This window comes from Stenella coeruleoalba, assembly GCF_951394435.1.
Source record: "Stenella coeruleoalba genome assembly, chromosome: 15".
Lineage (NCBI taxonomy): Eukaryota > Metazoa > Chordata > Mammalia > Artiodactyla > Delphinidae > Stenella > Stenella coeruleoalba.
Window position 1 is genome coordinate 65,051,885 of NC_137161.1, and position 26,247 is coordinate 65,078,131.

Genomic DNA, 26,247 nt, shown 5'->3' on the forward strand with positions numbered 1-26,247 from the left:
TTGAGATTTTCCAGTAAAGATTGTTGTAATATTTGAACTAGTTCACAAAAACCTGGGAAGAGTTGTAGTTTAAGAGAGACGCATATGAATGATTGACCCTTAGAAATCGCCGCTCCCAGAACTCCCAGACCTGGCAAAGGTTTGGAGACTGGTGCTCAGACAAATGGTCCAGTCTGAATAAAAATGTGACCCTCGATCAGGGATGTGAAGCCTCTGAATTTTGGAACGTGCATTTGTTCATGACTTTGCACTGAAAACATCCCCATTTTTCCCAAAGGTGAGAAACAACCAGAGGGCTCGTCTATGAACTTTACTGCACATTGCGTACATGAGTCTTTTGGATTGGACTGGGGTGGGCATGTGTGGACTGGGACTCTACCCCTGTGAGGTTTTATACGTGATCATCAGTCTTACGTTGAACCAAACATGAAATCGGTGGTGATGTGTGGAATATATATATTGAATATGTATGTGTATGTGTGTGTGTGTACATAGGCACACATACATGTATAAAGCATTTTTTTGCAGATTTCCTAAATGATTCACAAGGCACCTGACTCTACTTAAAACGGAAGAGTCCAGCAGAAAACTGCCATTACCAAATTACTCGGGAGGAGAAATCTCCTCTTGGGTAATCACTGTCATGAAATCTAATGGGAACTGAATTTAGAAAACATTTAAGACGAATTTAAAACACAAACATCCAGTCAGTGCTCAGTCATTGGTTCACTTCTTCATTGACTTATTTGCTCACTAAATCATTCATCAGCTGAATTCAGTTCTTTTGGTACCATCTTTGCTAGTGGTTGCTAGAAGTGCTTCTTCGTTCATCCCTTCGTTCAACAAATATGTACCACGTGGTGGGGAACAAGATGGTGCACAAGTCAAGACACAGCCTCCACTCTCATATACTGTCTAGCACATCACTTTTGGCAGGAACTTAATAATTAAACAGTAATTACTTATAGCAGGTGCCATGAAGGAGAAGCCCAAGGGACGACGGGAGACTTAACTTGTCTGTGGGGTCAGTGAAGGCAGTCTGTGGAATTGATGTTTGATGGGATTTTTTTCCCCTCTGTGTTATCCTAATGCTATCTGTGCTTCTGCACTGAAATGTGAACTCCCTCTGGAAGCATCATTTTTGCTCACTTCCCATATGCTCAGGGCTTATATCCGGACTGCTTCTCCATTCACGTCTTATCTTTACTTCAGTGTAGCCCCTGCTTCTCCTGGAGGAGCAGACACAGTAGAAAGATCTAGTCTGTAGGTCTCACACACACATTTGGATGTGTGTAACATCCTCACATCCTTAGTCTTGAGATATAGGGGATATATTAGTTTGCTAGAGCTGCCATAACCCATAGCACAGACTGGAGGCTTAAACAACACAAATTCATTTTTTTCACAGTTCCAGAGGTGGGAAGTCTAAGATCAAGGTGTCCACAGTCGGTGTCCACAGTTTTGGTTTCATTCTGAGGCCTCTCTCCTTGGCCTGTAGATGGCCACCTTCTCGCTGTGTCCTCACATGGTCTCTCCTCGGTGCACACATCCTGGTGTACCTTTGTGTCCAAATTTCCTCATCTTATAGGGACACAAGACAGATTGGATTAGGACCCAACCTAATGGCTTCATTCTAACTAAGTCACATCTTTAAAGGACTTATCTCCAAATATGGTTACATTCTGAGGTACTGGAGGTCAGGACTTCACCATATGAATTTTGGGTCAATACAGTTCAGCCCGTAATAGGGGAAACTCACCCCCAGTCCCATCAGGACCTCTCATCAGGCAGCAGGGCTCTCATTGCTCGCTGCACCCAGGATCACACATGCAACTGTTTGAACAGCCAGACCCAGGCCCTGCCCACTCTAGACCAACTAAATCAGGAATCCATAGTTTTCCCTGAAAGCTCTCAGATGGTTCCAGTGGGAAGCCAGGGCCGATAACTGAGCTAGAATCTAGAGTAGTGCTTTCTGAACTTGCTTGACCATAGAAGTCACCTGAGGCACTTACTGAACATGCAAATAGTGAGCTAAGAATATTGCATCAAAAATTTCTAGGGGGGCTTCCCTGGTGGCACAGTGGTTGAGAGTCCGCCTGCCGATGCAGGGGACACGGGTTCGTGCCCCGGTCCGGGAAGATCCCACATGCCGCGGAGTGGCTGGGCCCGTGAACCATGGTCGCTGAGCCTGCGCGTCCGGAGCCTGTGCTCCGCAGCGGGAGAGGCCACGGCAGTGAGAGACCCGCGTACCGCAAAAAAAAACCCCCAAAGAACAAAAAACAAAAGGACAGCTTTTTACCCTTCTTTTTGGAGAGATTCCATGTGGGGGAAACAGAACACTTCTGACACTTCCGTGTGCCCCCATGCCTGGCCCCAAGCTCCGGGAGGACAGAAGCTCCTCTGCGTAGGACTTGCCCTCCGGAAGGACAGAAGCTCCTCTGCGTAGGACCTTGCCCTCCGGGAGGACAGAAGCTCCTCTGCGTAGGATCTTGCCCTCCGGGAGGACAGACGCTCCTCTGCGTAGGACCTTGTCCTCCGGGAGGACAGACGCTCCTCTGCGTAGGACCTGCCCAATGCATGTCTTCATCTGGCTGTGGGTATGTAGCCTTTTAATAGCCTCCCATAATAAACCGGTGATCTAGTGAGTGAATGGGTTTTCCTGAGTTCTGTGAGCTGTTCTGGCAAATAATCAAACCTGAGGAGGGGACTGTGGGAATATCTGATTTATAGCCATTCAGTCACAATTGCGGGTAACACCCTGTGCTTGCAGCTGGCATCTGGAGGATGGTCGTCTGGGACTGAGCCCTTTACCCATGGAATCTGATTCTATCTCTGGGTAGATAGTGTCAGAACTGAGCTGGATTCTGAAGGACCCTGCCTGCGACTGAGAATTGCTTGTTGTTGATGTGAGGAAGCCTCCACACACAGAACACACTAGAATTGGGCCCAGGAACCCCTTTCAGCCTCAAAGGACAACATTCTTTGAGAACCCTCTGCCCAGCTGATCTCCATCCTCTTCTTAACACTTGGTGTCCTGCTGTCAGATTTTGAGCGTAATTTAAAGTTTGACAAAGGAACACACAGGTCATTAATCTTCAGTATTTTTTTTTTTTTCCGCGGTACACGGGCCTCTCGCCGCTGTGGCCCCGTCCCGCTGCGGAGCACAGGCTCCAGACGCGCAGGCTCAGCGGCCATGGCTCACGGGCGCAGCCGCTCCACGGCATGTGGGATCCTCCCGGACCGGGGCACGAACCCGTGTCCCCCGCATCAGCAGGCGGACTCTCAACACCGTGCCACCAGGGAAGCCCTTCAGTATTTTTGATCAAAGAAATCAAGTAACTTTGCCCTACAGTAACCGTCACTCCATGCTAAGGTTTGAGTGGATGTCTGGAACACTTCATTAACTTCCACCTTGCCTTGTCCTCAAAGCTGTGGTTGACTGTCCTGTTGAAGCATTATTCCCACTTCAGGAAATGGTGTCATTTAGAGATTCTTGTCTAATAAAGAGTATTCATGTCTTAGTGAAATTCTTGTCAGGACAAGATTGCACGCTCATCTCCAAATAAGAAAATGAGTATCGTTTAATGAAGTAAGCAGTGGGTTTCTCAAGCCTTTTCAGGTAGCCCTTCCAGGTTATCTGTCTCCACCATTCTGAGAACACAGGGGCAGTCCAATGAACAGCAGAGGATGTGATTTTTATCCCTATTGACTTTCTTGGAAAGAATGCTATCTTTGGACGGCTCATTTGTTGATGCTACTGAATCATTACACTCCCAAATCTTTACCTCACTCTAGGTCTATATTCAGGTTCCTCAAGGAAATTTCCACTTGGCTATCCCACAACTCATTCTTACAACTTTTTTTTTTTGCGGTACGCGGGCCTCTCACTGCCGCGGAGCACAGGCTCCGGACACGCAGGCTCAGCGGCCATGGCTCACGGGCCCAGCCGCTCCGCGGCATGTGGGATCTTCCCGGACCGGGGCACAAACCCGTGTCCCCTGCATCGGCAGGCGGACTCTCAACCACTGCGCCACCAGGGAAGCCCTCTTACAACTTTTATTGTCTACTGTGACAGGCACTGCAAGGAGTGCTGGGAACGTTTCTCATGACTGAGCCCTTGCTAAGCGACAGAAAAAAGGATAAGCCTGGGTTTAGAGTGTGGGCTCTGGAATTACATAATCTGGGCCTGAATCCTTATCCTATTACTGTCTGTGACTTTAGGTAAGTTACTTAACTTCCTTGGGCTTTGGTTTTCTTCACTGTAAAATGGAATTATAATGGTACCTTGACCTCATGGTGTTGTAGCAGAGTAAACACATAGAAAGCATTTGAAACAGTGTCCAGTACATGGTAGGCAGTCCATAAATCTTAGTTATAAACAAGCATTTTACATGTACTCTTTCCTTTAATCACAACTACCCCTGCCGTGGTACTAATACTGCCCCTATTTTAGAGATGAATTCAAGACACTAGCTATATGACTTGCCCAAGGTCATAGAGCTAGAGATTAGGAATTCAGATTTAACTTTTTCTGATGTCAAATCCTGTTGTTGGGACTTCCCTGGTGGCACAGTGGTTAAGAATCCTCCTGCCAATGCAGGGGACATGGGTTCAAGCCCTGGTCCGGGAAGATCCCACATGCCGCGGAACAACTAAGCCCGTGCGCCACAACTACTGAGCCTGCACTCTAGAGCCCGTGAGCCACAACTACTGAGCCTGTGTGCTGCAACTACTGAAATCCATGCTCCACAACGAGAAGCTGCCACAATGAGAAGCCTGCGCACTGCAACGAAGAGTAGCCGAGTAGCCCCAGCTCACCACAACTAGAGAAAGCCCGCGCGCAGCAAAGAAGGCCCAATGCAGCCAAAAAAATAAAATCCTGTTTTTAACCCCTTTACTAAACCTTCCAAGTAAGTAATTAACATCTTCTTTCTTCATCTGAATTCTCCATTCTTCAAGGCCCACGACCACCTTAGCATAGGATCTCAATCCTTAATTGGGCCTGGCTGAGTCAAGTGCAATAGGGATTTGGGACAAAGGTCAAGAGACAGAGAACTTCTGGCTCTCAAAAGGTCTTCACACCACAGAAGGGATGTTGTGAACTCTGTGCTGCCCCCAAGAGAATTTCTTCCCTGTCAGTTGCTGTATAGCCTCTGCAGGTAAACCAAAGGGGGAATTCAGTCCTCACATGTTTTCTTTGGTCCCTTTCTCTTCCTCTTGTCACTCTAGTCATAATGTGGCATGGAAGTCATGCAGTTTAGATATCTGTTCCATTCACTGAATCTCTGTTCTGCTGTTAATTTTAAAATTCAAGAAAATTCATTTGTAAACATCCCAAGCCTCATTTATTGTCCTCCTGCCAACACCAACTATAGCAAAAATCAGTCTGCTTCTCACCACCATCCAGCTGTGTAGGCTGGTGGCCGAGCTCAGTGACCCATGAGGATTCAGGAGGGAAGTCATGAATAAGCTGTGGGCCTGTGATCAAGGCCAGACAGGGCTGAATGGTGGGGGTGTGGGGCAGCTAGAGGTGAGAGCGAGCTTTGCAATTTTCTGAAGACTCAACTTCATTTTAAATGATGCCACTTAAGTTCACAATAAGACCCCTGGAAGCTCACATGGGAAAGAGCAGAGCTGGGAATCAAGGGCTCTACGTTATAAAGGCAGACAAAGTGAGTGGTTCTCTGAACCGACTGACCTGGACTTGAATACCAGTTACACCAAGGAATTTGAGACCTTGGGTAAGTGACTTTAACCTTGCAGTACCTCGGTTTCCTTATCAGTAAAAAGAGATTAATATCTCTGTAAGATTTTTGTGAGGGTTAATTAAAATAACACATGTTAAATCACTAAAGTTCCTGGTAAATAGTAAACAAGAAATTTTATCATGAGATCAGGCTCTATGTCACAGCTGTCATTTCTGGGAAGACCCTTCCCTTCCAGATTTTAGTTTTCTCATTTGTAAAATGAGGCTAAGCCTAGATATTCCCAGAAGTTTCTTCTAGTTCTGTCTGTGATCATCTGCTGTAGAGCAGCTTGAAAGGGTACAACTCTGCCCCCTAGTGGTTTGTAGCTCTTATTTCTAGATACCATAAACAATCCCTCAGACTGATATTAAGACCTCCTTACCATTTTCTTTGCTTCACACCAATGTCTCACCAGGGGCCCTGGCCACTGGATTGGAAACAGCAGCTCCCTTAAATTCTTTACGTCTTAGGATATGACGCTTGGTACATGGTTTTCCCTTAGTGCTCCTTTTAATGATTTTATTAGTATGGTCACAAGTTTGATGTCTACAGTACATTGATAACATAGCTGGATACAAATATTTTAAATAAGTAAAGTTATGTAAGTGTGTCAAGTTTTAAAACGTCAACTCTGAGTGATCATGCATTTCCCATGCATTTGCATCTGCACCCCCAAATTGCACAATTCAATCTGTGCTTATCTTCATTGGGCTTCAGTGCGTGCCTCAGCTAGGTTGGGGCAAGAGTGTTGTGCCTTTTTGCAGACCCAGACTTTCAAGAGCATCGGTTTTGAACTCAGGCATTTCATGGAGCATGGTAGCAACACTGGGTTTTGCTTTGGTTCAGGTAAATACCCAGTTACCGACTACTGCTTGTGGGAGCCACCTGATCCCGCAAGGGCTTGGGTATATTGATATTCCTCCATGAGGCCAGCAGGCAGTTTCTGTACCTGTGTTTCCTCCCTGGGGGAAAAGTCTAGAAGTGAGGTGTGCAGTCTTCCAACATGCTGTCGGTGATATAGCTGGAACCAAGATGGGATTCATAGTAACTTTTTTCATCAAAAGTATTAACAGTCCAAGCAACAACCTGAATGCCTTTAGCTGACCACTTCTTCAAGTAGTCCCTGGAGAAAGAGGGAAAACCAACCTTGTTAGAATAATGCCAATTGTCTCAGGAATCTACAATGGTCACTAAATATGGTGTTCGCTGAGTACTAACAGCCCCCAGAAGGAGCCTCTTAACTGGCCTCCGCACTGCAGCCAGAGGGTGTTCCAAACCCAGCATGAGCACCTCCACCACGCCGCTGCGGCTTTCAACACTTCAGCCACTTGCTGAAGACCCCCCCACCCCAAACCCCTACCGGAGGCTGTACCTAGCCTAGTCCCACCTGTTTCTTTGGCCTCATCTTACACCACACTCCCCCGTTCTTTTCTGTGCTGTACTCTGTGTGCATACTGATTTTTCCTGCAGTTCCTTGAAAGAACCAGGCTCCTTCCTGCCACAGCACTTTTGCACGTGTCTTCCCCTCTGACTTGGACCTCCACCCCCAATCCCCTCATTTCCTTCAGAAATGAGGAATCTTCAGATCTTAGCTCAGCTGTTACTTCCTTGGGGATGTTTCCCCTGACTCCCTCGACTAGGACAAATTAATCAGCATATGTGCACTGTTCTCTCTTACACAGCATTTATCTTAGCTCTAATTTTATGTTTATTGGATCTTTATTTGATTAGCATTTATCTCTTCCACTTGACTATAAACTCCATGAGAGCAGACTGTGGCTTTCTTTCTTTACCACAGCATCTTCAGCTTCTTAACACAGTACCTTGCAATACTGCAGGCATACAACAAATATTTATTGAACTGAATGCACACATACCTGAAATAATATGAAACTTACGACTGTAACCACCTGAAATACACAGCTATAAAATTGCCAAAATAAAGATTCAGAGATTGCTAGCAGGTTAGGGAATGGAAAGTTTCCTGGGAGCAATGGAGTAGAGCCTGTAATATATAGGGGAGCAGAAGGAAAGTTGGGATGGATGAGGTAGGTGCCCACAAGACCTCTTCATTGTGGTTCTGCCCTAGATCCTATGTTGGTTTTTAAAGGGAGCCAATCACAAGGAAATACAATCTCTCTGTCTCTGACGTCATAGTTTGGCACGTTTATTTTTTCTTTAAAACGCACTAAAACCTAAGAATATTTGATCAACTTGTTTTGGAAACAGTGAAATATGCCTAAACTCTTCCCACCTAAGAAGCTAGTGGCATTTCAACTTAATAAAGGCATGGTGGGCTTCATGGGTGGGAACCAATCCAGGTGTCCACTGTTAATCCTCCCTTTTCAAGAAGAACATTCAGGAAATGTATCAGAAGATAAAAAAAATCTTCCAACTTACGGAGATACAAAATCCTTTTGTATGAGGAAAGCTGAAATTCCACACAAGTACCACAAGATATTATGCATACTCCAATCGAGCAAAATGTCCAATGCCACAAACATGGACTGTTTCCAGAAAGCAGCAAAGCGTGGTTTCCCATCTCCTGTATGGCTAAGGCTCCAAGGTCTGTGAATTAAAGCTGTTACTACATTCTGATCTGCTTGTCTCATCTGAAAGGAATTTTGGAAAATAAAGCAATTATCATATCTTAAGGCCAATACTTCTCATTTGTTCGTTAGATTTAGCCAATGTACTCAGTCTGTACAAGGAGGTATGCTGCCCCCCATGTCTACTAAATAAGTACTCCATCATAAACCCTTTGAGAAAATAATGTGTTGAATGTAAAGCATTTAATATATAGTATAAATGAGAACACTGCCTCCACAATCCTAAAAGAACTGCAATACTATCTTTAAAATGAGAACATTATAACCTCAGGGTCAAATTTTAATAATGTCACAAAGAGTAACTTTCAATTGGATATTGATTTAAATTATGGCCAGAGATAATTAGAACACAGTGAAGATGGAACCATGATCATTTCAAGATGCGCTGGTTAGTTTTTGATCCTTTTTAGAGAAGATGGCTGAAAAAAGTTGTGGGGGGCGGGGAAATGGGGTGAGAAGGGAGAGAAGTGGGGGCAGGGACAAGGACAGAGCAATGGACAAATGGGGGATATGGATGGAATTTTCTTAGTCTGTGCTCTATGGTCCTCTGGAAAAGGTATCACTCATTTTAAGGCCTCTGGTCAAGGAAGTTTGGGAAACACTGATCCAAATGTCTAGAAGCCCCAGGACACTATTCATCTCAATGACAGTTTATATCCCAGTAGGCTCCACCCTTACTGCAAAATTTTAAATACATGCTGTGTTGGTCACTGTTGAAGAACCAACTCATTATTTTGGAAACTGGTAAATAAAGGACAGGATTAAGCATTTATTTGCCTATTGGATAGCTAAACAGTAGATGAGATCCTCCTTATAGAAGTATTCGCTCTAGGTAATACATGAACAAGAAATGACAGACTTAAAATATTGACACTTTGAAACCCCTAGTAGGCACTTCCCTGGTGGTCCAGTGGCTAAGACTCCACATTCCCAATGCAGGGGGCCCGGGTTCGATCCCTGGTCAGGGAACTCAATCCCACATGCTGCAACTAAAGATCCCGTGTGCTGCAACTAAGACCCGGCACAGCCAAATAAATAAATGGATAAATAAATAAATAAATATTAAAAATAAAAATAAACCCCCTAGTAAACTGCCAGAGCCGGCCACTGGCATCAATAACAGCTGCTGACAACGTGACGAGACAACCCGGCATTATGCGCCCCCTGATGGAAGAAGACCCTTGCCTAAGAAATTACCTTGCCAAGAATAACTGAACCTAACCTGATCAAGCCTTCAGCTCTACCAATTCATAGGAAATATACAGAGGAGATGAATGTATTAAATTGTACCATGGCATAATTAGCAAAATCCAGACTTTGTTAAATAAACTCTACAAAACAACCTAATTTCTTCAATAAATACATGACAAGGGGGATTTATACACTGGATATTTGATGATCTTAAGGACTTCTTGTTAGTGGTTTTAGATGGGATAATGGTATTGTGGTTATGTTAAAAAAAAAAGGAATCACTTTTTAAAGATACTTAATGTAATTTTCATGGATAAAATGATATGATATCTGGAATCTGCTTCAAAATAACCCTGGGGAGGAGGCGGAGTCAAGACAGCATTGTGGGAAGATGCGGAGTTAGCTTCTCCCCACAACGAGGGTGCCTGCCAGCTGCTGGTGGGGAACTCTGACGCCCAAGGAGACGGAAGGGACCCCAAAGTGAACCAGTAGGATGTAGGGGGACTGAGAGGGGAGGAGAAGTGGAGGACAGACAGGATCTGTGCCCCTGAGGCTGGGGAGATCAGGAGAGGTAGGCAGGAGGGGCCCTCCAGGAGGAGGGGAGAGGAGTGGAGGGTGATTGACCAGCCCACTCGGGCCTGAGGAGCCTGCTGGGCTCCCACGCTGATCCCCTGTCCTCCAAAGCCCCCTCCAGGCCGCATGGGTCCTTGGCGGCATAGGAGGGAGGTCAGGGAGATCAGGAGAGGCAGGTGGGAGGGGCCCTCCCAGACCAGAGGAGCAAGAGAGGAGAGGAGGGCCCCACCCACTTGAGCCCAGGAAGCCTGCTGGGTTTCCAGGTGAGATCCCCCGCCCTCTGAGACCAGGGGTAGGGGACTCGCCTGGGCCCCTTCTGTTCCTTGAGCCTAAGCCCCACCCCCCACAGCCCCCAGGGCCTTTTCCAGCCCTGTGGGTCCTGAGCACAGGCCCTGCCCACCGCCCAAACCTCACCCTTGCTTAGGCCCCGCCCCCTACAGCCAAGGCCTTGCCCCCAGCCCTTTTTTTTTAAATTTTCCCTCCTCCTCTTTTTTAGTATTGTGGTACTGATGTACCTTCCAGTTGTTGATTCATCTATATTTTAATTTTTATATTCTTTCTAACATATCTGGTAGTTTCCTAGTCTAATTTTATTTTTTACTTTGTTACTGTTCTCTTTTTTTTTTTGCCACCCCACGCGGCTCACGGGATCTTGGTTCACGAGCCCAGGGTTGGGCTGAAGCTCCTGCAGTGGGAGCTCCGAGTCCGAACCACCGGACTAACAGAGAACCTCAGACTCCAGGGAATACTCATCGGAGTGAGGTCTAACAGAGTTCCTCATCTCAGCACCAACACCCAACTCTACCCAATACCCTACAAACTCCAGTGTTGGAAGCCTCAGGCCAAACAACCAGTAAGACAGGAACACAATCCCACTCATTAAAAAAAAAAAAAATGAGATGTCAAAAAAATGTGTCATGAAGGAGCAAGGTAAAAAAAAACCTACGAGACCAAATAAATGAAGAGAAAATAGGCAATCTACCAGAAAAAGAATTCAGAGTAATTTCAATGATAGTAAAGATGATCCAGAATCTCAGAATGAAGGCACAGATTGAGAAAATACAAGAATGTTTCACAAATATCTAGAAGAACTAAAGAACAAACAAACAGAGATGAACAACACAATAACGGAAATGAAAAATACACTAGAAGGAATCAATAACTGAGGCAGAAGAACGAATAAGTGAGCTGGAAGACAGAATGGTGGCAATAACTGCCAAGGAGCAGAATAAAGAAAAAAGAATGAAAAGAATTGAAGACAGTCTCAGAGACCTCTGGGACAACACTAAACTCACCAAATTTGAATTACAGGAGTCCCAGAAGAAGAAGAGAAAAAGAAATGGTCTGAGAAAATATTTGAACAGATTATAGTCGAAAACTTCCCTAATATGGGAAAGGAAATAGTCACCCAAGTCCAGGAAGCACAGAGTCCCATACAGGATAAACCCTAGGAAAAGCACACCAAGACACATATTAATCAAACTAACAAAAATTAAATTCAAAGAAAAAATATAAAAAGCAGCAAGGGAAAAACAAAGAATAACATACAAAGGAATCCCCTTAAGGTTATCAGCTGATTTTTCAACAGAAACTCTGCAGGCCAGAAGGGAGTGGCAGGATATACTTAAAGTGATGAAAGAGAAAAACCTACAACCAAGGTTACTCTACCCAGCAAGGATCTCATTCAGATTCGATGGAGAAGTCAAAAGCTTTTCAGACAAGCAAAAGCTAAGAGAATTCAGCACCACCAAACCAGCTTTACAACAAATGCTAAAGAAACTTCTCTAGGCAGGAAACACAACAGAAGAAGAAGACCACAAAAACAAACCCAAAACAATTAAGAAAATGTTAATAGGAACATACATATCGATAACAACCTTGAATGTAAATGGATTAAATGCCCCAACCAAAAGACACAGACTGGCTGAATGGATACAAAAACAAGATCCATATATATCCTGACTACAAGAGATCCACTTCAGACCTAGGGACACATACAGACTGAAAGTGAAGGGATGGAAAAAGATATCCCATGCAGATGGAAATCAAAAGAAAGCTGGAGTAGCAATTCTCGTATCAGATAAAATAGACTTTAAGATAAAGACTGTTACAAGAGATAAGGAGGGACACCACATAATGATCAAGGGATCAATCCAAGAAGAAGATATAACAATTACAAATATTTATGCATAGGAGCACCTCAATATATAAGGCAAATGCTAACAACCATGAAAGGAGAAATCGAAAGTAACACAATAATAGTGGGGGTCTTTAACAGACCTAGAGTCTGTCGTACAGAGTGAATAAATCAGAAAGAGAAAAACAAATACTGTATGCCAATGCACATAAATGGAATTAAAAAAAAAGGTACTGATTAACCTAGTTGCAGGGCAGAAGTAAAGAGGTAGACGTAGAGAATGGACTTGAGGACATGGGGTGGGAGGGCAAAGCTGGGGTGAAGTGAGAGTAGCATTGACATATATACACTACTGAATGTAAAACAGTTGGGTGGTGGGAAGCAGCAGCATAGCACAGGGAGATTGCCTTGGTGTTTTGAGATGACCTAGAGGGGTGGGATAGGGAGGATGGGAGGGAGGCTCAAGAGGGAGGGGATATGGGGACATGTGTGTGCATATGGCTGAGTCGCTTTGTTGTGCAACAGAAACTAACATAGTATTGTGAAGCAATTATACTCCAATAAAGATCTATTAAAAAAAATAACTCTGGGGCTTCCCTGGTGGCGCAGTGGTTGAGAGTCCGCCTGCCAATGCAGGGGACACGGGTTCGTGCCCCGGTCCGGGAAGATCCCACATGCCGTGGAGCGGCTGGGCCCGTGAGCCATGGCCGCTGAGCCTGCGCGACCGGAGACTGTGCTCCGCAACGGGAGAGGCCATGACAGTGAGAGGCCTGCGTACCACAAAAAAAAAAAAAAAAAAAAAAGAACGAAAAAAAAAAAAACTCTGGGGATAAATGGGGTTATGGATGAAACAAGCTGGATTATGGTTAAAGGAGGGCTTGCTGTGTAGTATCTATGTATTTGCATATTTCAAATTATGCATATTTTAAATTCTCTATAAGACTTATTTTTTAAAAAGGTATAGTCTGCTGTTACTTAGTGAGACACAGAAATATATAATTCATTCTGTTCTGAGAATGTTTCCAAAGTAATCTGAATGAGCCTATAAACAACATGAAAGAAGGAGCTAAAAAGGAATCATGGTATTTTAAAACGGCGTACGAGTACTTTCCCCTTCCTGCATTTTTGTTAATTTAAAAGAGGAGTCTCTTCACAGATGTAGAGAACAAACGTATGGACACCAAGGGGGGAAAGGGGGTGGGGTGGGGGGGGTGGTGGTGGGATGAATTGGGAGACTGGGATTGACATCCATACACTAATATGTATAAAATAGATAACTAATAAGAACCAGCTGTATAAAAAATAATAATAAAATTCAAAAAAAAAGAGAAGTTTCTTAATTCAGTTCAGTTTAACGGGCATCTATCTTATGCTTATTTAGCCCACTGCTATTATTACCACCAACTAACATAATATTATACACAACAAAAATCCAGAATTTTACCTTATAGATAACTTCTGGCAAGAAAGAGCAGACAATACTATTATTGTATAGTTGAGGAAACTCCATATATATTTTCTTCAGAGCATCAGTAGCCTGTAAAAGAGATTCATGTATTTAAAATCTATTAAAATGTAGTCCCAACCAGTAACTACTATATATAAGTACAACTCTATTAAGTAAATCAGAAATTTACTAATATATGGGGATGTGAAAAGGAGTTTTGGTAGGTTGCTTTATCCACTAGGATGCATTTTAAACTCACATCAGCAGATAAGGAAGAAGCTGGGGTACTGCTGCTTTACTATTTTGTTGAGAGGCTCACCTCCTTTTGTCATACTTTGGAAAAGTATGGCAGACTACAGGCCAGTGGAGGTTGGAAGCAAAATTTTAAAATCTTTTCCTTATATTCTAGTTTAGCCACTAGGATAGGTCCTTTTATACCCACAACTCTATCTCCCTCTGCCTTTCCTAGCTGAAGTGGGAGTCAACCAGTCTGCAAACTAGAGAGGGTAGATTTTCTCAGTCTAGGCGACTAAGAGGAAACGTCATCCATCATCAACAGGGAAGGAGAAGCAATGGGACAAGGGAGAAACTGGGAAGAGTCTCCCAACTCTTCCCAAGAAAAGCAGAAGTTTCTTTTTGCAGTAGACCAGCTACCAAATGAAGAAGTGATAGAATTAAAATACTGATAGTTTGTAACCTCTAGTGAATTAACAGATTTGGCCACTGAGCAACAGTAGCAGCTAACAACAGAGATGACCAGACGTTAGGTGGAATGTAATGTTGCTACATCATAATTCTTGAAATACCCCTAATTTTTGGAAAGTCACACATAACCTATAACCAAATATAAGCAACTAAATGCATTCCCCAAAATAAAAAACATAGAAAACATAGAAATTATTCATCTCATGCTTCCCTTCACTAATATCACAGAGTGTGAGCTATAGAGCCGCAGTCGTTTTCTTGTTGTGAACTAACATGCACCATGTGTGATGCTTCACCTACATTCTTTATCTGATTCTCGCAACAACCCTATGTGATCATTTCTTACATTGTTCCCATTTTGCCCATAAGGAAACAGAAGCTTATCAAGGTTAAGGTTACACTGTAGTAGGTGAGAGTTTAATCACAATCTCCAAAGCCCGTGATCTTGGCTCCTGTTATCTACTGTCTCCAATTTAATGCCAACACTTGTTCCTTCATACTCCCATTTTTTAAATTAATTAATTAATTAATTAATTTTGGGGGCTGCGTTGGGTTTTCGTTGCTGTGTGCGGGCTTTCTCTAGTTGCGGCAAGTGGGAGCCACTCTTCATTGCAGTGCACGGGATTCTCATTGCGGTGGCTTCTCTTTGTTGCAGAGCATGGGCTCTAGGCGTGCGGGCTTCAGTAGTTGTGGCATGCGGGCTCAGTAGTTGTGGCTCACAGGCTCTAGAGCGCAGGCTCAGTAGTTGTGGCACATGGGCTTAGCTGTCCCATGGAATGTGGGATCTTCTTAGACTAGAGCTCGAACCCGTGTCCCCTGCATTGATAGGTGGATTCCTAACCACTGTGCCACCAGTGAAGTCCCTATGCTCCCATTTTGGTGAATTAGATCACTATGTTCTGCCCAATGCTGCCCAAACCATCTGTGAGCACCCAACCAGAAAGCTCAAATAGCTGGAAAAAAAAAAAAATTTCTTCTCCTCCCTCACCCCTCTTTATTCTAAGAAAATAATCATGAAGGTCAGCACACCATGGGTGAAATGTAGGACCTATCAGCGTTCCCAAACATGGGCCGTTATCATCAATAAAACCCGAGGTGCTCATTAAAAATCTTGTTCCTTGGGCTTCCCTGGTGGCGCAGTGGTTGAGAGTCCGCCTGCCGATGCAGGGTACACGGGTTCGTGCCCCGGTCTGGGAAGATCCCATGTGCCACGGAGCGGCTGGGCCCGTGAGCCATGGCCGCTGAGCCTGCGCTCTGCCACGGGAGAGGTCACAACAGTGAGAGGCCCGCATACTGGAAAAAAAAAAAAAAGAAGTGCCTCTTTACTGTTCATTTAATACCTTTTGTAAATGTTTCATGCAAATAAAAGAAACCTGACTGTTCTATTTTGTGCTAGTTGTCGAATATTGGGGATTGTTAAATGGTTCCATCAAAGGTTAAAAGGTTAAAAAGGTTCCATAATTTACTGTTTCCTTGAAGATGTGGATTTTTGCACTGTAAACTTACATTAAGCAAATATAATTTGTAAAAATAATTTAAGAATATAAAAAATAAAATATATAGTTAATTTTGGAACAAACTAGCACTTAAATAAAGCTGTCTTTTCCAAAGTGCAGTCTATGGTATAAACTGTACCATATTTGCATAGCCTTTGACATCAAAGAAGATTGTGAGGTTACGGTTTAGGCACTCTGCAACAGCTTCTCTCAGGGTAGGAATCTTTTCATCAGGGAAATCACTCCTATAAGAGAGGGAAAAGGAATAGTACATTGTAGGAACAAGGAAAAGATAAAAGTTTAGTGAAACAGACATTTGAAAAATGTCTCCCAACCAAAGGAAAAGAGTGTTTCCCCAACTTCCTTTCTCCAACCATACCAAAGTCCAAGGATAATATGTTTTTTTTTTGATAATATGTTTTTAAACCAAATTAAAGATATTCTTGGCCACAGAACAGCAACAACAAAAATCATTTATTTTTTAGGCAGTCACTGGATTTATAATATAATTAGTAACTCTACTCACTCAAGGGCAGAGTGTATGCCATCTTTGGAGAACTCAGAGACCCAAGACTGTACTTTCCCTAATAGAACCTTATGCAGGAGAAATTCCTAGCTATATATACATCTTTTAACTGTACGGTTGTGCATTTAAGTGAAACTGGTTAAAATAAATAATTTTCTAATACATATGTTTCTGAAAAAGAAAAGGAAAGTTAAGTGCCTGACACATAAGAAATCAGCTTTTCTCAAATAACGAAATTTCACTCTACATGATTTAACTTATGCTAATTCAACGGTATTAATTCAACTGTAAGATATTGGTTTTAAAAAAGATAAAGATAAATAGTACAGCAAACTCTGCCAGCCACTCTATTCAGTGACTATTCCCTGGGAATCAGAGACATGAATTTGCTATTCCTCCGGCTAGTCTTAGTTGCCATGCTCCCCTCTCAGGATGAGCATTTTACCCCACTGACAGAAATTTTCCCTTCTTTTCCAACAACACAGTCTCTAAACACAAGCCAATTATTTGGTATTTAAGCAAAGAAAATGCAACCTTTCAACTATGGAACAAAGACTGCTTGGGTTAAAGACATTAAGATGGCATATTGGCTCCAATACCATGCCTTCTTAGAGTATTTTAAGGGTGACGCTGACCCTAAGCATTTTTTGCATTAAGTGCTGACTTTGAATTTGACATCTTATTAGCTACAGTGTCACTGTAATATTAAAACCAGCCTTCCCCTTGCCTACAGCTGAGCAATGAAATGTCTGTAACAGCAGAGAGCAATTCCAGCAGCTTGGACTCAGAACTTTCAAGTGTTATCAGTATTCTTTCTAAAGTATGACTTCCTTTGGCTGACTTTTAATTTCTTTCAGTTCCTAGGAAAATAAAGTCTGAATCACCTTTTAGGGAGGACTACAGTTTAATCACTGGGTCAAATAAATTGACCAGAGAATTGATATGACATGAATTACAGTAAGAACACATTTTTCGGTATTACAAAGACAAGAGGAGAGGGATTTAAATAACCACATTCCAAAGTATATTACCCAGATACCAATTCTGAGGTGTTTATAGTTGTTAATGGTGGGAAGGGCATGGGTTCTGTGGTCATATACATTTTAGAAACACTAAGTTAAAAGCAAGAATTGATTGACGTGAAATGTTTACCCCCAAGGGGAATATCTAAAGTATAGTGTTGGATCTTATTTGATCATAGAACCCTTTTCTTCTGGAACATCTCATACAATTAGCTCTGATATACATACACACACACACCACATATACATATATAAATTTATATGACAGTACAAAGTAATTGTCACGTTAGAGTACCGTCTTGAGAATAATTTCTGAAGCCAAATTTGGCCTCAGTGGGAAAAGCTGAAAAGCATTCATGCCATATTTCTGTTGTTCGTGGCACCTGCCCATTACTTGGGAAACCTGTATACAGCTGAAAACAAAACACAACAAAACAACTCTTCTGGAGCAGAAGATGTAATTAGAAGGTGCCAGTGTCTTTCTGTGATCTCCAACACAAGTTGAAAGATATGTTTAGCTGACAGTACACCACTTACCTTAATCTGTGATTTGCTGCAGGATTAAGCTTCCTAATTTGTTCAAATGTCAAATCACACAATCGACCGGTGCCGTCAGTTGTCCTATCTACTGTGCTATCGTGCATTAAGACAGGAATCCCATCAGAAGTAAACTCAAGGTCCAACTCCACGCCTGTTGCTCCATTCTTAGCTGCCTTAACAAAAACACCAACGATATCAATGTCAAGTGGCCACAGATGTCATTTTGCAATCTAAACACTAAAGATGACCAACAGGACTGGCTAAGTAGACAGTTTCTCTTACTGATTCTATTCCCTTCCTATACCAAAGAGCAACCCAACCTATTTCTCTTTTTCAAGGATGTTAACCTTACTTCAGGGTCCACACTTATGGATTCCTTATAAACTTCAATTTCCCCACTTTTCTCACTCTCAGAGTGGCAGATGGGGAGACTTCTGGAATTTGTTTTCTCTGGTTGCTTTAACTATACAGACCATTAATGGCTTACAATTACAAATATTTCGTCACATTTCACTGTTTACCTACACTCTCTTTGGTGCAGTATCTCTGATGGTTCCCCTGTGTTTGTTGATTAGTTGGATATTGCACTACCTTGGCATAAACAGGACGAGTCAGGTTTTTGCTGGTTTAATTCCATCCTCTAGAGCAGAAACACCAAGACTGCTTCTAGAGGACGCTAGATTTTGTTTATGTGAGCAGCACTGGCTGTTGGCCAACAAGTTGGTAAGCCCGATAAGGTGCACAAGAATTTATCTAAAAAGAGAACGTGAACATAAAGTTTGAGGGGCCATGCTCCTCTAAGACACACTATCCAACATTTGCTTCCTTGGCTTCTTTGTCACAATGAAGACGTGAAACACTCATTATGATCAAGACTTTAAAGACTTTAATTTTTTTTTAAATTATGCAAACATACATAGTAGTATACAGCAAAAAAAAGACTTAACAGATGTTAACATTTTGCCATATTTGCTTCAATCTCTTGCTGCCCTGAAACAATAACAGCTATATTATTTATTGAGCCTTTATATTTGTCAGGCACTATTCTAACTGCTGTAAATGTATTAACTCATTTGATCCTCACAACCCTTCAGGAAGTACTATTAACATTCTCACTTTCAGATGAGGAAACTGAGAGAGATTAAGAAACTTGCTCTGGGTTACACAAACTAGGACGTGGTAGAGGCTACACTCTTAACCACATGACTTTACCATCACACTACAGATACAGCTAAACTCCTCCCCACTTCTTCTCCAGAGGCAACTGCCAAGTGGACGTGCATAATTTCTATAATTCCCTTACAGGTCTTTATATATTTACTACACACTTAAGTACCCATAAACAACATACAGCACTGTACTAGTGCACAGTAAGCATTCAATAAACATTAGCCATTGTTATTGTGTTTTGTTAACATGTTTTTAACCGTAAAATAGTCAAATTTATTAATTATGTCCCTTATAGGTGGAGATTTGTCTATCTTATTTAAATCCTTTCTTACCCCCACTTACAAACAACTGTTTTCTTCTAGGCTTCAGTTTGATTTTCACATATATGACCAAGATTTCCCCCTCTAAAAATTCCAATTCCATCACTAACTGGCTATGTCATCTAATTACAAATATTACTCTTGCCTCCGTTTCATCACTTTTATGATGATACTTCTTTAATGATCTTAAGAGTTGTGAGGATTTAGAAATAATGTATGTAAATCACCAAGCTTGGTGCCTGGCTCAGAGGTGGCGCTCAACAGAAGCTATTATGACTAGAAAAACACTTCTGCCTCGGTGAAAAAGTCATTACATAAGATGTAATGCTTACATCTACACTGATTAAAAGGTACATCTTTTTATAAGATTAAAGGTATATCTTTTCTAAGTTTAATAATGCTTTATCAAAACTCATCAAACTGTATACTGAAAATGTATCTTTTATTGTATGTAAATTATACTTTGACAAAGTTGATTTAAAAAGTGTCTGCTTTAATAAAGTCATTATACTTATACGGCTTTTGACATACTATTCACATACCATAAAATTCATCCATTTAAAGTGTACAATTCAATGGTTTTCAGCATATTTGCAGTTGTGCAACCATCACTACAATCGCTTTCTGAACATCTTCACCCCAAAAAGAAACCCCATATCCATTAGCAGTCAGTCCCCACTTCTCTCTCCAACCCTCCCAGTCCCTGGCAAATACTAATCTACTTCTTTCTCTATGGCTTTGCCTATTCGAGACATTTTATTTAACAGAATTATATAATATGCAGTCTCCTGTGACTAGCTTCTTTTACTTAGCATACTGTTTTCAAGGTTCATTCATGTTATAACATGTATGGGGACTTCATTCATTTTTCTTGCTAAATAATATTCCATTGTGTGGCTATATCACATTTTATTTATCCTTTCAACAGCTGATGGACATTTCTGTTGTTTCCACTTTTTGGCTATTATGAATAATGCTATGAACAACCCTGTTCAAGTTTCTGCATGATGCATGTTTTCAATTCTTTTGAGTATATACCTAGGAGTGAAATTGCTGCTTCAGATGGTAATTCTATCTTTAACCGCTTTCTAAAAAATTAATTAAGTAATTAATTATTGGCTGTGTTGGGTCCTCATTGCTGCATGTGGGCTTTCTCTAGTTGCGGCGCACGGGCTTCTCATTGCGGTGGCTTCTCTTGTTGTGGAACACGAGCTCTAGACGGGTGGGCTTCAGTAGTTGTGGCTCGCGGGCTCTAGAGCACAGGCTCAGTAGTTGTGGCACATGGGCTTAGTTGCTCCGCAATCTTCCTGGACCAGGGCTCGAACCCGTGTCTCCTGCATTGGCAGGTGGATTCTTAACCACTGTGCCACCAGGGAAGTCCTATATTTAACCTTTTGAGGAACCGACAGACTAGTTTCCCACCATCAGTGCATGAAGGTTCCAACTGCTGCATAATCTTGCCAATACTTCTGTCTGCCTTTTTGATTACAGCTGTCCTAGTGGGTATTAAGTGTTATTTCACTGTGGTTTTGAACTGCATTTTTCTGATGGCTGATAATGTTGAGTATCTTTTCTGATGGGCTTATTGCTTATTTGTACATCACAATTCTTCCAACAAATATTTATTGAGTGTCTACTATGTATCAGGCACTGTTTTAAGCAGTGAGGAGAGAGTGGTGAGCAAGAAAGAAAAGGAACATGGATCTTACACTTTACTGGGGAGAAACAGACTATACACATGTTACATGTATTATGATAGTGATAAATGTTTGAAAAAGAAAATAGAGGGTAATGTGAAAGTTAAGGCAGGTGGGGGGTCACTAGACAAGGCAATCAGGAAGGCCTCTTTAAGAATATGACATTTGAGCTGAGACCTTAGTGATAAAAGGGAGTCAGCAATACAAAGATCCAGGGGAAGAGTTTTCTAAGTAGAAGAAATGGCAAATATAATACAGAGGCCACAAGGCAGGAAGGAGCCACAAAGTACTGATTGCCTACCCAGATCTATTTCCTTTCTTCTTCCCTGCTGGTAGAGAGCTGTTCTTTCTCCAGTGTTCAGCTTTCTCCTCTGCTGTAAGTGGACTATTCCCAACCCCTCCGTGTGTGTCTGTCAGAGAGAGTAAGAGAGGCTGACTGACTTCTGGGCAAGACTTATGGAAGAGGGAGTAGAGCCTTTTCTTGAGGCTGGATGCTGATATGTAAGAATGTGAGTCCTGGGGCTGCAGTGGCCACCTGGCAACTACAATGAGGGCTAGTAAATATGCTACAGGTGGCAGAGCAGATAGATCAGTAGAAACGGTGTCCTCCACAATCACAAATTGAACAGCGGAATAAACCATCCTGGAAGTCACCTCTCCCACACACACCTCTTGCTATGTGAGATAGTCCCCTTATTGTCTGAAATATTTTAAGTTAGATTCTCTCTTACATGAAGCCAAAAGCATCATTAACAAACACCCAAGGTGGTTTAAACAGAGGGAGTTGGGGCTTTGCGAAAGGTCCAAAATGGAAAGGTGTTTTGATTTTACCTAACTGCAATAGAAAAAACACTGGAGGGTTTTAAATATGGGCATGATATAATCTGAATTATACTTTTAAAGCTGCACTGTGGCCCCTCTGTGGAGTGGACTGTGGGTTTGATTTCATGCTTCTGTCACTGTTTATAATCGTGACTCCGTTTTTGGAATGCATTCATTTCACCGCTCTCAAGTTTTTCCTTCTCTATCTATTCCATAATCTACCAGAAATTCTACCACTGTCAGAATGCCTTCCCTGACTTTTTACATAATAGAATGTTTAAGAATATAAATTATGAGCTGCAAACAAGCAAAGTGAAAAAGAACAGGACAAAAACCAAACTTTGAAGGAAGTAAACTACATATTTCTTTTGAAGTCAAGAGGGAGGACGTGACCTTGTCTTCTGCAGCTAAATTCTGTCACGGCTAAAATGTTCATTGATAATGACCTTGTATTTGAACAAGCTAAATTACATCTCATTTCCTCTTAAAACCAGGAATCAGCTTGGTGCAATGTTATTTATCATAATTACATATATTAAAGACATGTTCAGGGCTTCCCTAGTGGCGCAGTGGTTGAGAGTCCACCTGCCGATGCAGGGGACACGGGTTCATGTCCCGGTCCGGGAGGATCCCACATGCCGTGGAACGACTGAGCCCATGAGCCATGGCCGCTGAGCCTGCGCATCCAGAGCCTGTGCTCTGCAACGGGAGAGGCCACAACAGTGAGGCCCGCGTACCGCAAAAAAAAAAAGACATGTTCAACCTAAACATACAAGACATGAATGGAGTTTAGCTATAACTCCCTTGCAACACAACAGGATATGACACACTATGTATATGTGTATTTCGCATACATACTTTCTCATTTAATGTGAGGTAGCCTATTTCATCGAATCACAACCGATTAGGTGGATATTAACATCATTCCCATTTTACAGATGAGGAAACTTAAGGTCAGAGCTGGGACTAGAGTGAGGAGCGGTACCCTAGGGTGCCTTGCTTGCTACATCCTACCCCTGACTCTGACTGGGACACAGAGCGCTTAAGTAACTTGTTCATTACACAATACTGTCTGTCCCTAGCTGGACAAAGAAAGGACATTCAGTTCAAATTTTACATCCTGGAACATATTCTAATCTAGGACAAAGGGCACTGGGACTTGGAATCAGAAGGCTGAATTCGAAAAGGAGCTGTGTGTGTTTGAGCCAGTTTTCCTACCCACTTAATGTTAAAATAATGTTTCAGGGAAATGAGAGGATCAGATATATTTCCACATATGCAAAAGTGCCTAGACAACTGCAAAGCTCTCTTACTACGCAAGCTGTTATTATGATGAAGTCCGGAGACTGCCGAGAGCTCCCTGTGGAAAGGGGAGGCAGAAATTATCAGGAGTCCCCCTGCTAGTGTTGTCTTACCACGGGGAAAGGTGATAAGGAGATGATTTGGATAATTTGAAGGACAAGTAAAGACAGCCGCTGTGAAGGTGATCCGTTTAGAGTATGTTAGCTAACGACTGACCAAGGCTCTACTTAACCTGGCCACATTTCCTACTTCATTCACACACCAGCCTTTGTTTTGTCCCTTGAAGTCAGGCCATATACTGTCTATTCTGTTACATGAGGATTCCAACATCATTCCCACCTCAGGACCTTTGCACTTGCTGTTCCCTTTTCCTGGAGCACTTTTCCCCCAGATCCATGGCGGCTCCTCATAATCCCGGTCTCAGTTCAAAGGTCACTTCTTCGGACAGGATTTCTGTCTAAAATGACCCTCCCGACATTCCTTATTCGGTAACCCTATTTCTTCATTGCACTCATCGCTTTCTTAAAGTACCTTATGTACGTGTTTATTTATTTAAGACCTGTCTCCCCTACTCCAATGCAAGCTCTGTGAAAGCAGGTACCCTTTCTGTCTTGTTCATGACCATCCTCAGTACCTGGCACATAGCAAATACGTTAAGTATTTGCAGTGTTCTATAAACACTTGAAGTCTGGAGATTTTCCGTAATTCAGAGGGATCCAGGGCCACTTGAATGTATTCCTTGTGGACAAATGGGGAAGTGGTAAGGCTATCATGAAAAGGCTGGGGAACCTTCGGAAGGACAGGCACAAGTCCAAGCTCCCAGGGGGCGCGCAAGGGCGGGAGGAGTGTAGGACTCACCTGCCGAATGGCCGCCAGCGTGTTCTCGGGCGCGTCGTGGCCGCCGCCGCGGTGGGCGATGACGGAGACGCGGTCCCGGGGCTTGAGCACCTGCATGGCCCTGCGGGAGGGCACCGGCTCAAAGCTGAAGAGCCGCAGCAGAAGGTAGAGGCTGCCGGTGAAGAGGCAAGCATTGAAGGGACTGCGCGTCACCAGCAGCAGCATCATCATCAGGAAGGAGAAGGGGCCCATGAGGCCCCCCTGTTCCTCCCATAGCCACATGCCGGCGCCCGCACCGGCACGGACGGGAGTCCCAGTCCCGCCGGGCTCCGCGGATAGGAAACCAAGAAACTACGACGACAGCCCAAAGCGCTGACCGCAGCTGACACCCTTCGACTGGACGAGCGCCGCACAATGGCGGCAGCGACTACTTCCGTAGAAGGAGCCCGAGGTCCAGCCAATCAGGGCCGAGGATCTCCAGAGCTCGGGGCGTAGCAGCTGCCAAGGCAACGGAGGCGAGTTCCAAAGTACGTTTTGCGTTATTCTGTGGTCCGGATTTCCTCAGGGGCTTTCAAACTCTAGAAGCAAGGCGAGGGATATGACAGCAGTCTTAAGGTCGTAAGACTGGAAAGGATCTTAATGACTCCATTTTGCCGTCAAGGAAATTTTGGAGGGGCAGGACGCTTACACTATTGATTAATTCAATTGAAGGTATGCGAACAGCAGTCCGGATGCTCAGGACAACAGCAAGTGAACAGGACCGACAGGATCCCTGCTCTCATGGGGCTTACATTCTCGTGGGGCAAAATAATAGTGTTAGAGAGTACAGTTAACATTTATAGAGCACATAACCACGTTCCAGGTTCCATGACTGCGACTGCTTTGTGTGTTATTCTCACAACAGGCTCGGTTGCGTATTACCTCAGGAAACTGAATTCAGTCGACTTTAGAAGGATTTTTTCAGATTCTGAGGGAATGAAAGAACATAGCAAAGGAGGCATAATCGGATTATAAAGTTGGAAGGGATTTTAATAATGCCCTCATTTTATAGATGAATAAACTGAGGCCAGGAGAAGTCAAAGGACTTGAGCGGAGTCAATGAAATGGCAGATTCAGGGCTGACATCATGACACCCCAGTTTTATGCCATGAATTTTCCACTGCTACTCCTTCTAACCTTCTCCTCCTACTCAGGGCTAATGATGGGGCTTCTGTGCAAGAATTATCTCAGTTGTTCCTCGCAACCGACCTTGTGATAGGCACTTTTGAAAATCTTATTTTACATATGAAAAAATAGGCACGGGAAAGAGGGTCAGTAAGAGAGGCAGAAAGTAAAGCCGATTTAGGAAGTGGAAAGTGGCTAGCTGCTAAATCATATTTTGGAAATGCCCACAAAAAGCTGGCAGTTGCCATCTGCCTCTACAAGGATTAAGTTACTAGCCACTGCAGCCACTGACCTTCCACACACCCTGAAAGGAGTTCAGGGAGATAGTTAGATATTCTCGGAAGATTTTATGAGCCCAATTCTTGTATCTCCTCATATCTAGGAAAGCACTAAAATCATTAACAGTGACATCTGCTCCTGTGACTAGCAGCAAGCCTTTGCCAAAATGTGTGCTTGATTGCACGGATCGCCCTTCACTAAAACCATATATAACACTGGCCTTCCCCCCTTCCTCTTCAGAGCAGTTTCTCAGAGCTATCCGAAATGCTGTCTCCTGGCCTATAGCCCTCATTTTGCCCCCAATAAAACTTAACTCACAACTCTTATGTTGTGCTTTTTTTTTTTCCAGTTGACAAAAAGCTGGTAACATGTTTCGATAGAGAACTTTGGCAAAACATTCTGAGCTTTTCCTGCCATCTTGGACCTGTTAACTACCTTTCTTGGAGCTATTTTCCCACTGATTTGCAAGCGGGTATGGATGTGTTGAAGCTTAGAGTTGGCATCTAGGATTCAGTAATTTTTTATTGACAGAGAAAAAAATTTTGGTGACCGTTGTATGTATTACAACGATTATACATAAAGAAGTTCCTCTATACCGGTAAGTGAAAAATAGCAGTTTCAAGGAATATTTCAGAGGGCTTCAGACCTGAGGAGCGTTCTTAA

At 43.0% G+C, this 26,247-nt stretch overlaps 1 protein-coding gene across 3 annotated transcripts; it reads right to left on the reverse strand.

Annotated features, from left to right (window-relative positions):
- Positions 1-1,448: 1,448 nt before the first annotated feature.
- Positions 1,449-24,566, reverse strand: GDE1 (glycerophosphodiester phosphodiesterase 1). Of its 3 annotated transcripts, XM_079944795.1 has the most exons (7): positions 24,163-24,566; positions 17,991-18,166; positions 16,045-16,150; positions 13,702-13,794; positions 8,148-8,359; positions 6,697-6,870; positions 1,449-1,581 (listed from the first exon to the last, which is right to left on the reverse strand). In XM_079944795.1, the coding sequence occupies exons 1-6, from the start codon at positions 24,421-24,423 to the stop codon at positions 6,723-6,725; spliced, it is 996 nt and encodes a 331-aa protein (XP_079800921.1). In that variant the 5' UTR covers positions 24,424-24,566; the 3' UTR covers positions 1,449-1,581; positions 6,697-6,722. The 3 variants fall into 3 exon arrangements, with proteins under 3 accessions (XP_079800921.1, XP_079800922.1, XP_079800923.1); XM_079944796.1 differs by lacking the exon at positions 1,449-1,581 and having other exon boundaries at positions 5,919-6,870; positions 17,991-18,162; positions 24,163-24,300; XM_079944797.1 differs by lacking the exon at positions 1,449-1,581 and having other exon boundaries at positions 5,921-6,870; positions 24,163-24,477.
- Between the last annotated feature and the right edge of the window lie 1,681 nt (positions 24,567-26,247).

Bases quoted from the DNA above. Each gene is read 5' to 3' on its own strand.
- GDE1 (XM_079944795.1), bottom strand. From the start codon at position 24,423: ATGTGGCTATGGGAGGAACAGGGGGGCCTCATGGGCCCCTTCTCCTTC. The intron at 16,151-17,990 runs GTAAGTGGTGTA...CCTCTCTTATAG, and splicing joins GCAGCAAATCACAGATTAAG to GAGTGATTTCCCTGATGAAA. The intron at 13,795-16,044 runs GTACAGTTTATA...TCTCTTTTACAG, and splicing joins TCAAAGGCTATGCAAATATG to GCTACTGATGCTCTGAAGAA.